The sequence below is a fragment of the Dipodomys spectabilis genome, unplaced genomic scaffold (genome assembly GCF_019054845.1).
Source record: "Dipodomys spectabilis isolate Male_0828 unplaced genomic scaffold, ASM1905484v1 ptg000019l, whole genome shotgun sequence".
NCBI lineage: Eukaryota > Metazoa > Chordata > Mammalia > Rodentia > Heteromyidae > Dipodomys > Dipodomys spectabilis.
In genome coordinates this window covers 20,972,703-20,988,223 of record NW_024870696.1, presented here as the reverse complement: position 1 = coordinate 20,988,223, position 15,521 = coordinate 20,972,703, and the positions used below count along the sequence as shown (strand labels likewise).

At 42.5% G+C, this 15,521-nt stretch overlaps 1 protein-coding gene across 3 annotated transcripts in view; it reads right to left on the bottom strand.

Annotated features, from left to right (window-relative positions):
- Positions 1-15,521, bottom strand: part of Marchf3 (membrane associated ring-CH-type finger 3) — a 152,807-nt gene that overhangs the window by 27,513 nt on the left and 109,773 nt on the right. For all 3 annotated transcript variants that reach the window (XM_042674373.1, XM_042674375.1, XM_042674374.1), the window contains exons 2-3: positions 14,902-15,145; positions 10,843-11,047 (exon numbers count right to left, since the gene is read on the bottom strand). In XM_042674373.1, the coding sequence (XP_042530307.1) occupies positions 10,843-11,047; positions 14,902-15,089 (393 nt within the window). In that variant the 5' untranslated portion in view covers positions 15,090-15,145. The remainder of the gene's footprint in view (positions 1-10,842; positions 11,048-14,901; positions 15,146-15,521) is intronic.

Genomic DNA, 15,521 nt, shown 5'->3' with positions numbered 1-15,521 from the left:
ACAGTTTTTATCTCTTACAATCTCACACGGTCTCATCTCTTCAACAGTGCAGGAAGGCAATTGAGGCATGGGTGGAAATATATTTGCAGCAAAAAACAAAGAAGGAGAAGGATATCGGTGGATCATGCCTGCAATTTTACCTACTTAGGAGGCTGAGATCTGAAGATTGTGGTTTGAAGCCAGCTTGGGCACAAAAGGCTCTGTGAATTTCTTATGTCTAATTAACCATTCAAAAAGTGGAGCAGTGGCTCAAAATAGTAGAGCACTAGCCTTGAGCAAAAGAGCTCAGGGACAGCATGCAGGTCCTGAGTTCAAGCCCCATAACCAACAAAAAACAAAAACAAAAACAAAAAAGCAAAGACCAAAGGCCAAGCCTTGAAGACCAAAGATCTGATGGGATCTTTTCTTACCTTGACCCAATGTGCTGCACCTGTCAATAGAACTGTAGCAACTAATGGAGACAGTTATACAAATAATTCAAGGAAAAATGCCAATAATCTCAATGAGAGCTTTTTTTTTTTTTCTTTTCCTTTGGTTGGTCATAGGGCTTGAACTCTGGGCCTGGGCGCTGTCCCTTAGCTCTTCAGCTCAAGGCGAGCGCTCTACCACTTGAGCCACAGTGCCAATTCCAGTTTTCTGGTACTTAATTGGAAATAAGAGTCTCATGGAGTGTCCTGCCCAGGCTGGCTTTGAACGTCGATCCTCAGATCTCAGCTTCCTCGGTAGCTAGGATTACAGGCGTGAGCCACCGGTGCCTAATAAAATATAATTCACACATGTGTTCTGCCACAGTTTGAAGGACTACCAGCACAACCATTCGTGAGTGGAGAGACAAGGCTCTTAATACTTTTGCATTTACTAGACTTGCTAGTAACGTTCTCCTTTGAAAGAAACCTCAGAAGAAATTGGTGATATAAGGACTTAGTGAAATGAAGACTCAAATACACAAGAAGTAACTAGATGAGAAGAAAGACAAAAACTTATGTGAAGTTTCCTGGGATTAAGAGCAACATTTTGTGGCTTTTCTCAGAGTGGGTAGCCAAAAGTTTTGTTTCTCAGTTACCATAGAGTATGAAGAGACAGAGAAGAAAGGCCACTCTGCTATTGTCATACTCCAGCTGGAACATACTGGGATTAAAAATAATAGACTTTATAGCCAGACATTGGTGGCTTATGCCTGCAATCCTAGCTACTCTGGTGGCTGAGATCTGAGGATCACAGTTCAAAGCCAGTCTGGGAAGGAAAGTCTATGAGACTTTTATCTCTAATTAACCACCAAAAAGCTGAAAGTGGTGCTGTGGCTCAAGTGGTAGAATGTCAATGAGGGCCAGAAACCTTAAATTGAAGCCCAGTACTAGCTCTCTCTGTCTCTGTTTCTCTCTTACACACAGGCACATAATAGTCTCTCTCCTATAAATAGATTTTACACTTTGTTTCGTAACAAAACAGAATGAAAAGTAGAGAGGTCCAGTATATCCCTACCCTACCTTCAATATCAGTCACGATCAACAACCCCTACCAGAACGGCACAGGTGTTGTAATTGGTGAACCTACACTGATATGTCATCATTAACTTAAGGTCCACAGCTTACACTAGAGTTCAAGCTCAGTGTGTTACATTCTATAGCCTTTGACAGTGTATAATAATTTGTGTCCAACGTTATGCCACCATACCAAATTAGTTTCAGTACTCTAAAGACTGTCCCTACTCCATCCATTCATCTGTTCCTCATCCCTAACAAATCTGGATTTAATAAACAAATTAAGTGCTAAGAGGAAACAAAAGCATTAATCATAATTGTATCACTCTCCTCTCTGTTTTTTATCTTGCATTTTGCACTACTGGAAATTGAACCTGGGGCTTCACACACTGAGTTACACACTCAGTGCTCAAAACTCCTCTTTCTGAGTTATATCTCAGCCTGTGGAAAGGCTAGTTCTTGGGAAAAAGGTCCTCAGCTCTGAGTGTGCGCACCTGTGCATGTCAATAGGCAAAGGAAGAAGCTGAGTGCTGTGGAATGAATGTATCTTGAAGTTCATAGTTTGAAATCTCAAGTCTCTTGTTAGTTCTTTTTTCTTTTTTTTTCTGCCCTTTTTGGTTTATTCCCTTCTGTCAATGTTTTTGAATTCTGTACCGTTTGTCTTGTACATAAGTTTATCTGATTTGGGGAGGGGAAGGGGAATCAAGGAAATGGTGGAGCAAAGGGTGAACTAATTCAGCAGTATTACTCACTAGACACTATGTTGGAGAAAGAACTTTACAACCTGGGGAGAAGGGAGTTGGGGGCAGTGGGAGAAAATGGAGGGGTGACACTTCAAAAACAAATGTGCTCATTACCTGACTTACGTCACCGTAACCTCTCTGTACATCACCTTCACAATAAAATTTAAATTAAAAAGAGTATTTGGAGCTGGAGTCTTTCAAAAGTGATTAGGTAACCAGGACAAAGTCCTCATGCTTGGGGTTAGTGCTCTTATTAAAAAATAAAAAGAGAGAGGCCTGAGGCTGGGAATGTGGTTCAGTGGTAGAGTGCTTGCCTAGCATGCATGAAGCCCTGAGTTCAATTCCTCAGTACCACATGAACAGAAAGAGCTGGAAGTGACACTGTGGCTCAATGGTAGAGTGCTAGCATTGAGCAAAAGAAGCTCAGGGACAGTGCCCACACCCTGAGTTCACAAGCCCCAGTATTGAGAAAGGAAAGAAAAGAAAAAAAAAAGAACAAAAGAGAGACCCAAGACAGCTACCTGTCTCCTTCTGTCATGCGAGGATATGGGAAGAAGCTTGAAATCTGCAGCTTGGATGAACCTGACCATCATGGCACTGTGAGTTTCTCATAGTTTAAAAGCTGCTCTGGTTAGAATATTTGGTTATTACAGCCCGATTAGACAAATAGACCAGGTATGGTTGGAACAATGTAGACTCTGGAGCCAGAGACCTAGATTCTTCTGCCTTCACTTATGTGGTCCTGAGACTAAGACCTTAGAAGAATGGCCAAATGCTTTTGAGTCACAGCTCCCTAACTTATAAAATGAGATAATGTCTTGGTTATTGCGACGTTGGAATAAGATGAATATATAAAGTGCATCACATGCCATACTTTCCCTCTGTTTAGGAGATGGGTAAACACAATTTAAGAAAAGCAAAACTGTAGTTTGGGGACCGAAGGAATGGCTCAAGAGGTAGAGTGTCTGCCTAGCAAGTAGGAGGCCTTGAATTCAAACCCCACTACTACCAGAAAAGAAAAGAAAATTCATGGTCTCATGTCTTAAAGATAAAAATGGGTGGATTGAAAGTAAATTAATTAAGGCCACCAGACTGGAGTCAAGATCAGAGTATGATCTGGAAAATGAAGCTCTAAGTACCAAACGGTGTGTAGCATGGCGTTTCTGTGACAGAAGGACCGCCGACTTCCCACTGCCTAACGGAAGATATTCTCTACCTTGTTCATTTACAATACTCATCTGTTGACAATAACAACCACCCACTAGTCGGCATTTAACCATAATCATGTACCATTCACAGTAGTTCCAGGCCTATTTCTTTAAAACTAGGTATTCCTCCTTGGGAGTTCAAAGTCAGTTGCTGACACTTCAAACTCAGGAGGCACATGGAGAGCTGGTGGCGAGCACACCGCATATTCTATATCTGTCTGCCTCGGAAATCTGCCCAGGCCTTCTGCAATTTATGTCCCCTTTTGATTCCACCCAGCACCTTGTACCTTGCATAAAGCAATTCCCACGAGTTAATTGTGGCTTGTTATTTCAGCAGGATTCAGGAGAATGACAATAATCAGCTGGAGTCATTCGGTGACATTTCACTGTCTTCGCTCAGACTCTCCTTTACAAAGCTCTCCTCCCAGTGGCACAGGGACACCTTCACCTCCACTACCCCAGCTCCTGTGGAATCCCTCCTGTCCCTGGCAGCCAATGATTGCTGTGCTACTTGTTCTCTTACAATTGGACTTAGCCAAGAGTCCAGAATCTTTCAAGATGGTGTCTAATGCTTAGCTATGCTGCGTTTTTCTCCTACCCAAGAATACTTAAGGATGAATTAGTAAAGACAAAGACATTTTCTCTCTGTCACAGAGGCTGCTTTAGAATAGGTGTGCTGCTCACAAAATGCTAACGGTTTTTTAATTCGGGTGGGGGGATACACACCCATTTAGGCTATTCTTCAGCCTCCTGTTTTTTGAAACAGAGAACAACAAAAATAAAGTCATGCAGAACAATTCTTGGTGTTTCTGCCTGCTTGCTGAAGTTGTCAGATGGGTTCACAAAAGGAATAGCTACTCATAGTGAAACAGATCCTCTCGAGAATGTGGTTCTAGTACGAATTTCAAGCCAAGTTTACTGCAAGTATCAGTACAATTTAAATAACAGCATCTTCTTGTGTCATTCTTTTTAATGCAGGGAATTGGATTTTTCCCTCCAAATTAATCCTTTTCCAGCAGTGGATGGGTTGAAAGCACAGGCGCTGAGCAGTTAGTTCACTTCCATCTGGCATGGCCATGGGAACATTTCGGTTGGTTTGCTTTTTTAATGAAGTGATTTTTAATGAAGCAAGCTGTGAATTTAATAGATACCTTAAAACAGCTTCTTTGTAGCTAAGCTTTAAGTAACGAAGCAACTGCCAAATTAGCCAGCAAAGCCGAGAAAGACTCAAGGCTGAGCAACTTCAGGATCAGGATTGCTGGAGTTCGATCATCAGAAATGTCATCTCAACCATTGACATGGATGTGGCCAGCAGTCCATGCGGAGCAGGTGGTTGGATGGAAGGTCAAGGAAATACTTGGTTGGCATCAAAGAATATTCAAATGCAAGGTAGAATAACCTTTGCCTGCTTACCACTGTCCATGCAGGTACAGCAGTGTCTCCTAGAGGTTCATTTCATTTGTGATTTTTGTATCAGCCCTTTCAGCTTACTTGTAATGTCGGGACAGGACAGCAAGAAGATCAACTAGGTTCAATCTAGAACACCTTGAAAGAAAGATGTTAATAAGGAAATGCACAGAGAACTCTTAAGGATAGGAGCAATCTTTCAGCCCCACGAATCAAAGGGCAGGTGATACAAGCAAGTGAAGGCAGTGGTGTGTGTGTGTGTGTGTGTGTGTGTGTGTGTGGTCAAAAAGCAATGTCAGGGAGACTTGTAAATGTGTATACCACTGGAAATACAGCATTCAAACTCCTTAGTGTCAAAAAAAAAAAGTACAAATCTAATAGAACTCAGTGATCACATACTATGACTTCAGATACCTCACTCACTGGTTGGAAGGAATGGATGCCTTCCTATGAGAAATAGAATGGTGACTTTTTTTTTTTTTTTCATCTGAGAATCTCTGCAAGTCAGTTGACGATATGGTCTTCCTAATTACCCCGCTGCTGGAGGTGTTTGCTGATGAAAGTGAATGCTCTGACACAAAATTCTAATGCTTTTTGCTTAAAAACCAAATAAGGCCAAGACACAGTAGACTAAGAGATCCATATGGTATGTGTCCAAGTCAAGTTTAGAGCTAAATGAATCTATCAAAGAGCAAGTGCTGAGGTACAAAGTGGCTTCTCTGTGTGTGGCTCTCCCTGCTGTGTGGTTGGAGATTACACTGAATCTAAGGCACACTTTCAAATCCTTTTCCTTTAATGACTTAAAAGAAAAGGATTTATAGATTAAAAAAAAAGTTTGAAATAAAATCTCTAATCCTCATCCTCCTAGTTTTACATCCTATTATTCCGGGTAACTGATATGTGTGAAAACACTTCTCAGTTTCAATTTAGCTAAACTTCTGCCTCACAGGGAACAGTTTTAAATTGTTCATACAATTCTTAGCAATCAGCTGTGTCTGGGTAAAGGGAATAGAAATACGAAAACCTAATCAGAGACAATCACCATGTCTCTGATCAGAGAAGAGCAGGCCTTAGAAAGTTTTATTTTTCCCCATCACATTTCTACTACTTCCCGACGGTTTCATTTAAATCACAATGTTGTTGAGCTGATCTCTAACGTCATCATGAGCTCTGTGGGCAAGGGTGGACATGGCAGGTATATATGTGTCCTAGGGAAGTCTAGCCACTAGAAACTGATGTGTCAGGCTCTCTGCACAGACTGAGATGGACTTCTGTGGCACATTGGTCAACTGGAACGGCAATCACGGCAGAGACTGCAGTCCACATCCACATTCTGGGCAACCAATCCGAGTCCTTTCATTAGCTTGCTGTATTTTTACCCTTTGTTATAAAAGAATGGTATAAAAGTTCACCTTACAGAGAGAAATGAGGAGAACTAAAAATGAGCAGGCAGGAGACCATAAAACCACCCAGGCCAGTCATTCAGTGAATCCTTTTATGGTTACTGGATATCTATTTACTATGTGCTAGTGGGTCATTATTCTTGGGGGTAATCCATCTTACAAATTGCCTCTGGCCACATTTTCCATGCAGGCTTCATAAGAGAAGTGCTAGGTATGGAGATACGCAGTGCTTATGTGTTAGAACTGTTCTTTTTGCTCTGTTCATTGGAATGCTTCCCTTTCCAGCTTTGCATGATTGGTCACAGACCTTATGAGATTTACATCAGCTCCACGATGGCAGAAATTCATCTACATTTGACTAAACTAGATGACTGCAATGTAGTTCTCTTGGGTTGAAACTGGCCCTGGTTTTATTGGTTCACATTGCAGCAAGAAAACATTTAAGGTATAAAATCTGCAATGCATCCAGACAATGAGTCTAAAAGACTAAGTCTGGGCATGCTGATAGGTAGGTGAGACAGATAAAGAGGTAGATAGGTAAGCAGACAGATACAAATATGCACACCAGAAAATTAACGTATTGAGATATAAGTTACAGACAATATGATAAATCCATTTGAAGTATAGAATGATTTTTTTTGGCAGTGCTAGAGACTGAAATTTTAAAAAAAGCTAGGTAAACTTCTCTACTATTGAGCTACTTCTCCAGTCCTCTGTGTGTGTGTGTGTGTGTGTGTGTGTGTGTGTGTGTGTGTGTGTGTGTGTGTGTGTGTTGCTGGTACTAGGGTTTGAACTCAGGACCTCATGCATTTTCAGCTTGCTTGTTCATGGCTGGTGTTATATCTCTTCAGTTATAACTCCAGCCTGCTTTTATTGGTTATTTTGAAGATGGCATATCATGGCTTTTTCTGCCTGGGTTTGATCTCAGCCTTGTGAGTACCTGCAATTATAGCAGGTATCTGGCTGGAGTGTGTTTATTTTGTGTGTGTGTGTGTGTGTGTGTTTTTAACATAAGAACTTTTAGCTTTATAGAGGTGGAAAGATGTCATGCAAAGCAAAGCTTCTTGCTCACCTCCTTCTGAAGTGAAGTTTAGAAAAACTGAGCCAAGTGACACAGATGGCCACACAGATGGTCAGTGGCAAAGTGGGGAGGTGATTTCCAGTTAGGAGGTCCTAATAAAAATCGGTGCATTGCTTTGGCCACTATGGGTAGTAGAAAATCACCCATGTGGTGGGGGCGGGGAGAGGAGAAAGACTTCATACAGCAGCTTGTGTGCATGGATCAGCCCTGGGTTCTTGAATGGTTGAAAAGAACCCCGGACTGCTGGCTGCAGAGGGAGGGAAAGCATGCAGTGCTTTGGGAACAGGGAAGGAAGGCGGATTGGAGAATGGTGTTCAAGGAAGGACTGACAGGGGTTACTGCAAAGTGCCAGACTGAGGTGTGGAAGTAATTCCTACGGACGCTCGCATCTAGATGCTGACGAATAAAATTTACAAATGACTTTTAAAACTGCTTCCTCCAGCAGCAAAGGCTGTTATTGTCACATCGATTTTAAAATTAAACGCTATGGAATTTTTCTGCTTTAATGAGAAGGCTGAGCCAACTAGTAAACAAAGTAATGATTAAAGCAATTAAAAGAGTAGAAATGAGAAATGAAGTAGCAAAGTTCCTCCTAATCCTTAACCCAAACAGGCAGATTTGGCTGATAGACCAAAAAAAAAAAAAAAAAAAAAGATGCTTGTTTATCCTAAGGTAATATTCTTGAGGAGCACTTCTCACTATGAGTAAGCCTGTCCTTTGCTAAGAGGCGAAAAGTCAATTAGTAATGTCATTTGTTTAAAAATCTGCCCACACCTGGTTCTCATTTGTCCTCCAGCTGAGAAACCAAAGACAACTTTTTATTGCTTGTGGTCAAACAGCAAGTTCATTTCGCCCCAGGATGATCAAACAACCAGCCTCTCTCTGCCTGAGAAGAGTTGCCTTTCACTTTCAACTTGTTCAATCATCATTAACTCTGAAAATTGTCACATTCCATTTGTGCAATGAAAATTTCACCAGCGGTGACTGTTTGGGTGAAGTCTGTGTCAGCGAGGCCCTAAATCTTGTAGAGCACCTCACACATTCTCAAGGTCATTTGCCCTATTTCCTGGTTTAATGACAGTGGCCTGAGACTCTGGATACAGGCTGTGACGGGACATTGCCACCTTTGAAGAAGCCTCTGTGTGTAGGTACATGTTACCTTTTCTACAATCAGAAAGGTTTACCCAGTGATTTGACACATACATGATATTAGAAAAACCAAGATGTGTGTACACATACGTGCATGTGAACAGACATGAATAGTCCTCTCTTTTTTTGTTATCTATTATGTATATATTCAAGGGATTTTTACCACACCCAAATGAAAGTTTTCTTTCTGGAAGCTGGCAGTCAAGAAGACTATTGGGTAGAATCCATTCAAGGGCAGGATTTTCTCACTCTGGGAAGCCAGCTCCCTTAAGGGAAGCTGCAATATCAAATTGGGGAGATTCCAAGATGTTTCTGGAAAGAAGTAGGCTCCTTTTAACTTTTGCCATTGAGCTTGGGAAATTATCTCGTTTGTTAGTTCATTAAATTTCCCCTTCTCCAGGGGCGTTGTGAAATGTTAAATCTCAGGGAATCTGGCCCAGGGCCAGGCACTCCTGACAGGCACTCTACAAATACGAATTTTTAAAAGTAGATGTTGGTGGCAAGATGGCTAAATTAATATCACTTGATGCAGAGTCTTAAGAAAAGTATAGAGTCTGTTGGGATAGGTCAAATAAATTTTGTGCCATTTGGCTCCTATTTGGAGTCCTGATCAAATCTTCAAGGTCAAAACCAAGAGAATGTGCATACAGAGTGCTCCAGAACTGTCAGTGCCTTGGCACCACACATTTAATTGGTCTCCAAGTAGGTTTTTTGATTTCTAGTTCCAGTTCTAACTGTAGGTGTCGCTGGGGTAGCTGCCAGAATATGGATATAATTTACGAGTCTAGATTGCAGGTCCAATATCTTAGTCCTTTTCTTTTTCTTTTTCTTTTTTTTGCCTTTTTAAAAAAATTAATTTTATTGTCGCAGTGACATACAGAGGAGTTACAGTTACATATGTCTTAGCCCCTTCCTAATAGCTCTACCCCACAATATGTTAAAAATATGTATTTGTTTATTTTTATAAATATCCAGTTTTTAATTGACTAGTAGAATTTGACAGAAGAAACAGAAGAGTCTGATATTTCCCCACTTCCCAATTCTTTTGATTAATACCACAGTATTAATATGAATTCTGTGTCTCTGGAAACACAAAAAATGTCCTGCCGTGTGTGTGTGTGTGTGTGTGTGTGTGTGTGTGTGTGTGTGTGTGTGTGTGTGTGTGTGTGTGTGTGTGTGTGTATGCCCTATGATTTTAATGACTGGGTAGACAGATGGCCTTTTCAAAAAATATATGATTTTATTATTATTAAGGTGTTATACAAAGGGGTTACTGACAGACTGCCTTTTAAGAAAAGAAATTCCATCCGGGTACCAGTGGCTCATGCTTGTAATCCTAGCTCCTAACTACTCAGGAGGTTGAGATCTAAGGATCGAAGTTCAAAGCCAGCCTGGGCAGGAAAGTCCATGAGATCCTTATCTCCAATTAACCACCAGAAAACCATAAGTGACACCATGGCTCAAAGTGGTAGAGTGCTATCCTTGAGAGAAAAAGCTCAGGGACAGTGCCTAGGCCCTGAGTTCAAGACCTATAATCTACAAAAAAATAAAATAAAGAAAAATAATGAAAACAGTAGCTCACACCTTTAATCCTAGCTACTTAGGAGGCTGAGATCTGAGGACCATGCTTTGAAGCCAGCCTCGGCAGGAAACTCCGTAAGCCTCTTCTCTCCAATTAATCACCCAAAAACCAGAAGTGGAGCTGTGGCTCAAGCAATATAGTACTAGCCATGAGCAAAAAAGCTCAGGGATATCACCCAGGCCCTTAGTTCAAGTCCCAGGAGTGGAAACACACACACACACACACACACACACATACACACACACACACATTCTTGAAAAAGGAATTTGAATTTAGAGTTAGCTGGAAAAAGGTTGTGAATAATTTCCCAGGAAAGGTAGTTTTTATTCGAACACTTCTTCATGTGCCCTGAATTATTGTTTTATATCAAGTAATTTAAAAGGTAGGTCACTTACCCATGGTTACAGAACCCAAGAAGTCTAGGTCAAAACTCCATTGTACTATGCAGCTATATTTTCTCCTGGAAACCTTTTAGGAAATGCAATCTATTCAAGTTGGACAAATGGTGTGCAGAGAGACCATACCTCCAAATTTCCTTTTTACCTTCAGCTTGTTTCTTTTATTTTCTTGTCTCCCCCTTTATGGAGGTGAGATACCCTCTGTTGCTTGGTGATCTCTCTCTCTCTCTCTCTCTGTCTGTTTTACATACACTCATGCACACTCTATCAAGTCATTACCGTGCCTCAGTGACATTGTGCAGGGTTGCAGGGTATGTGTAACCCAGACATAAAAGCAGACATCATTTGCTCATTACAGCTAAGTTTGCAGGACATGACCCACTTACTGACCTCCACTAACGGCCTGGGTTTGCGCTCGACTGCAAACCTGAAGTGGCAGAGTTCACAGTAGCTGGTGTTTGAGGATGACAACCAATGCTCCAGGCAGCTCCGATGAATTGTCCCCAAGGTCCCAGTACATTCACATGGAGAAAGCAAGTCCTCTTGGCTGCTGCCCTCATGGCAGATCCTGCACATTGGCCGGTCATTGAAGGGGCTGCAAGAGAAGGAGGGGCATCTGCTTGTCACTGGGCTGTGACCCACTACCATGTGGAAGGCCTCTGTGTCCTTTGGGCCCTCCCCAAGGATAGCTTTTCAGAATAGATATTCGCTTTAACTTAAGGCCCTTTAGATGCTAACACTGGACTTTGGCCACTAGGCTGGTGACCCTTGATAAATCAGGGCACTTGGGCCATCTACTTTACCTATCTAAAGAAATAAGGACTAGCTAGATGTGGCTCAGGGCCAAAAGATAAATGAAAATAAGCAATTTTTTGTACTGGTCCTGTGACCTGAACTCTGGTCCAGAGCTCTGTTGCTGGGCTGTTATGCTCAAGGCTAGTACTCTACCACTTGAGCCACAGCTCCACTTCGGCTTTTTTTGTGGTTAACTAGAGATAGGAGTCTCATAGATGTTCCTGCCTGAACTGTCTTGAACCGTGATCTTCAGATGTCAACCTCCTGAGTAGCTAGGATTATAGGCATGAGTCACCAGTGCCTGGCTTGCAATGCATTGATTTTTCACCTTGAACATAAATAAGGCTTAGGTAAAGTGCCAACAAAAAATAGAAGTAGCTCCTTATTATTAAGAATAGAAGTTCTACCTGGGCATCAGTGGCCCATGCCTGTAATCCTAGCTACTCAGGAGGCTGAGATCTGAAGATCACAGTTCAAAGACAATCCAGGCAGGAAAATCTGTGTGTCTCTTATCTCCAATGAACCACAAAAAAGCCAAACTGGAGCTGTGGCTCAAGTAGTAAAGTGCTAGCCTTGAGTGCAAAGAGGCTCAGGGACAGCACCCAGGCCCTGAGTTCAAGCCCTAGGACTAGCAAAAGAAAAAAAAAAGGACACAACTTCTTTTGAAAGGACACCAATTGTAGTTTCTAGACAAAATGTATCTCTTGAACAAGGCTAGGGCACTTGTATACCGAAAGGTTCTTTTCATTTCTCCTTTCAATACTGTGGAGAATAAGAGCAAGAAATTGAACCTAGCAACCAACCCTGGAGCCACCACACAGAACTGCAAACTGAGTCAGGCACAAAGCTGGGACCTTTGAGCCTTTGGAAGTGCTTTCTGGGATGCTAAAGTGACTATACTGAAAGTGAAAAGTGAATATGTACCACTCTAGTCTTACTTCATTTAGGGTTCTGATTTTGAAAAAAAAAACCAATTCCTGTACATTTCATAAAGGCAAATAGTATAACTAACTGTTTCCAGTGCAGGCTCTTCCACCCACTGCCTGACTCACATCCCAGCTCTGAGACTTATCTTCTGGCTAACTTTGGGTAAGTAACTTCACCTCCCCACACCTTCAGTCTCTTAATCTCTAAAATGAGTACAAAGAATGATGCCTTCCCGATTGTGACTGTGAGGATGAGTAAAGATAGTTCAGATCAGAAGTTTAGAATAGGGATCTGCACATAGCAAATGCCTTGTTAATGTTAGCTAGTGTCACTTGTGGAAAGACTCAGATCAGGGAAGGTCAAATAACAGGACCCTCACCACACAAGGTCCATGGTCCATGGAAGGATCCAACTGACATAGAAGCTCTACCTCTCAATGACTACTGGGTCCTTTAGAAGACTATCCTCCTCTTGACTGACATCTTTCTTTCTTTTTTTTTTGGGTCCGGTCGTGGGGCCTGAACTCTGGGCCTGGGCGCTGTCCCTCAGCTCTTCAGCTCAAGGCTAGCGCTCTACCACTTGAGCCACAGCGCCACTTCCAGCTTTTTTCTTTTTTCTTATGTGGTGCTGAGGAATTGAACCCAGGGCCTCATGCATGCAAGGCAAGCACTCTACCACTGAGCCACCTTCCCAGCCCTTGACTGACATCTTTCTATGTTGCTTGTATTATCCTTTGCTGAACATTAGAGTGCGTGTGTGTGTGAGTGTGTGTGTGCGTGTGTGCGCGCGCACACGTGCTGGTCCTCAGGTATGAACTCAGGGCCTATACACTTTCCTTGAGCTTCTTTTGCTCAAGACTAGCGCTCTACCCCTTGAGTCACAGCTCCACTTCTGGCTTTACTGACAGTTTATTGGACATAAGTCTCATACTTTTTCCTGCTAGGGCTGGCTTTGAACTATGATCCTCAGATCTCAGCCTCCTGAGTAGCTAGGAATATAGACATGAGCCACTGGTGCCCAGCAGAACGTTAAAGTACGATCACGACCATCCTAAGATCAGCTTCCTCATACATCTGCTCTCTTTTCTCCTCATATCCCTGAAAGATTACAATGACTTAGGTTCTTGACCCATCATTTTCTTTAACACTATCTCTGATCCACATGGAAACACTGCTGTTTCCCAGATGCCAGCTAGAATGTTCCTCAGATCAAGTGAAGGTTAGAATGGAATTAATATAAAGGATTTCCCTCCCACTTGTCCCCAAAGACCCACTCATGCTCAAGGCAGGGAAAGAAATGTGACAGAGTTGACTTTTTTCCTCTGGGCCTTCTTCATTTGCTTTGAGCCAAACATACATATGAGAAAATCTGCAACATTGTGTTGCACATTACTAAGTAGTAAGACAGCCAGTAAAAAATGCCCAATAGACAGACAGACAGAGACAGACATTGAATCACAGGTCTTGGTCAGTTCAACCCAGCCTGGCCTTCCTGATCACCCAAGGTGACTGATGGCTGCTAGGGTACTCGGTGCACACAAGTCATCCAATCTCATAGTGATGCTTACCACCTCACTGTGTTCCAAGTCCTAACTGTGAGAAGTGCTCTAGAAGCGAGAAATACATATTTTACATATTTTCTCTTTTTCTTTTGTGGAATCCACATGGATATTAAATAGCAGGCATGTAGACATTATTTACAGTGTGTCTGGCTAGGATTCCATGTCTGAAGGCCATCTAGACATCTGATGTTGCCAGTAGGCTTGCTACGGGCACCTGTGGGGAACCTGCGGGCCTATGTCTGTACAAGAGCAACTGACTGACCACTCACACTTAGGTAAGTGGTCAAAGTGTCCTCTTTTCAGGACCAGAAGTTTCAGCACTGACACTTAGAGGCAAGTCTGGTAGTGATACAAATGTTAAATTCATAGGTCAAGAGTCCCGTTTACTACTCCTGAAAGAAAGCTGGAGAAGCCAAGGAACAACTATTAGCTTGGCAGCCTACAGCTCCCAGGCTACTACTGGGCCACAGAGGCATAAGATTATGATGACTCCCAGGAACCAAGTGGTCTCTAAGCCATGCAGAGTTTTCATTCATCTGTTTTGTTCATCACATAGGAGAAAAAGTGGAAGTTTTGATGATCACCTCCCAGGTTGGAGTATGTGTGAAGAGCTACAGATGGGGGGTAGTCACAGAAGGTGGAGGAGGGGACCACAGATGCTGCCTTCTTTGAAAGGAAACCTGTCTAGGGGAAGTGGCTCCCCCCGTACATCCAGTGGGTGATGCTGAGCAACATGCACACTAGAATGCCATTTCAAAAGTTCTGCCACAAATCCAACCACTTTCACTTCGTTATCTGAAAGCAGGTGCCTTCTCATTCTAGTCTAACAAAGGGCTACTTCTGTTAGCTACTGGAGACAAGTGTTATTACCATAGTAACGTCACAATAACAAATGTAAAGCAAGTAACCCCACTTGAGAGATCCTTCTCCAAATGGCTCTCTACAAGGGTGACTTCAAGCAAAATACTCAACAGTGTGAATTTAGCTTTATGCCCTATTGCTATAGAAATGGTGACGACAGGACCTATGTACCCTTTCTTCCCCCAGAGTCCCCTCTCATCTGACACAAAGACCTGAGCATTAATTGAATTCCCTTTGGCATTTTCCATCTGACAAAGAGTTCTCCGGATCAATTATAGATTCATTTATTTCAAATGTGGTACTACCTCTGGGTGGCAAGAGTCCGCACTACTGTTGACAGCAACTGCCCGTCCTTGGCTGAAACTTGCATGACATACTGTGGCTGCCCATTCACGAGGCTGCCACAATCCTCCACGGTCTTCACCACAGGCGCAGCTGAGCTGGTGCAATCTGGCAGGACCTCAGGCAGGTGACTGCAGCGGCTGGTTGTCATGGCAACCGACAGCAATTACTCTGCTAATGGCTTCCACATTCATAGAGGATTTCCATCTGAGAGAGATCAGAAAATAGTTTACTTGGGTAGGGTGGTTAATAGAAGGAGGAGAATAATAGGCCACTAGCATCGTGGTATTATTATTTAATAGAAATATTGGGGTAGCTCAGATGTATCACATTATCTTGTTATCATTACGACAAGCATGTATGCACATGCCTGCCCTCCACACGTACCTGCACCCCACAAGAAACAGAGGATGTGATGCTGAACAGACAGCAGCAGGTATGACTGTTTGTAAGCATTCAGGAGCCCTGCTTTCTATGAAGGATGGAAGGCTGGCTCTGAGGCCTAAATCTAAAGAGAAGACAGTAGTTCTTGCTGCACCAGAGAAGCAATAAGTCTTTGTTGACACTCTGTGAAAGTTACTAG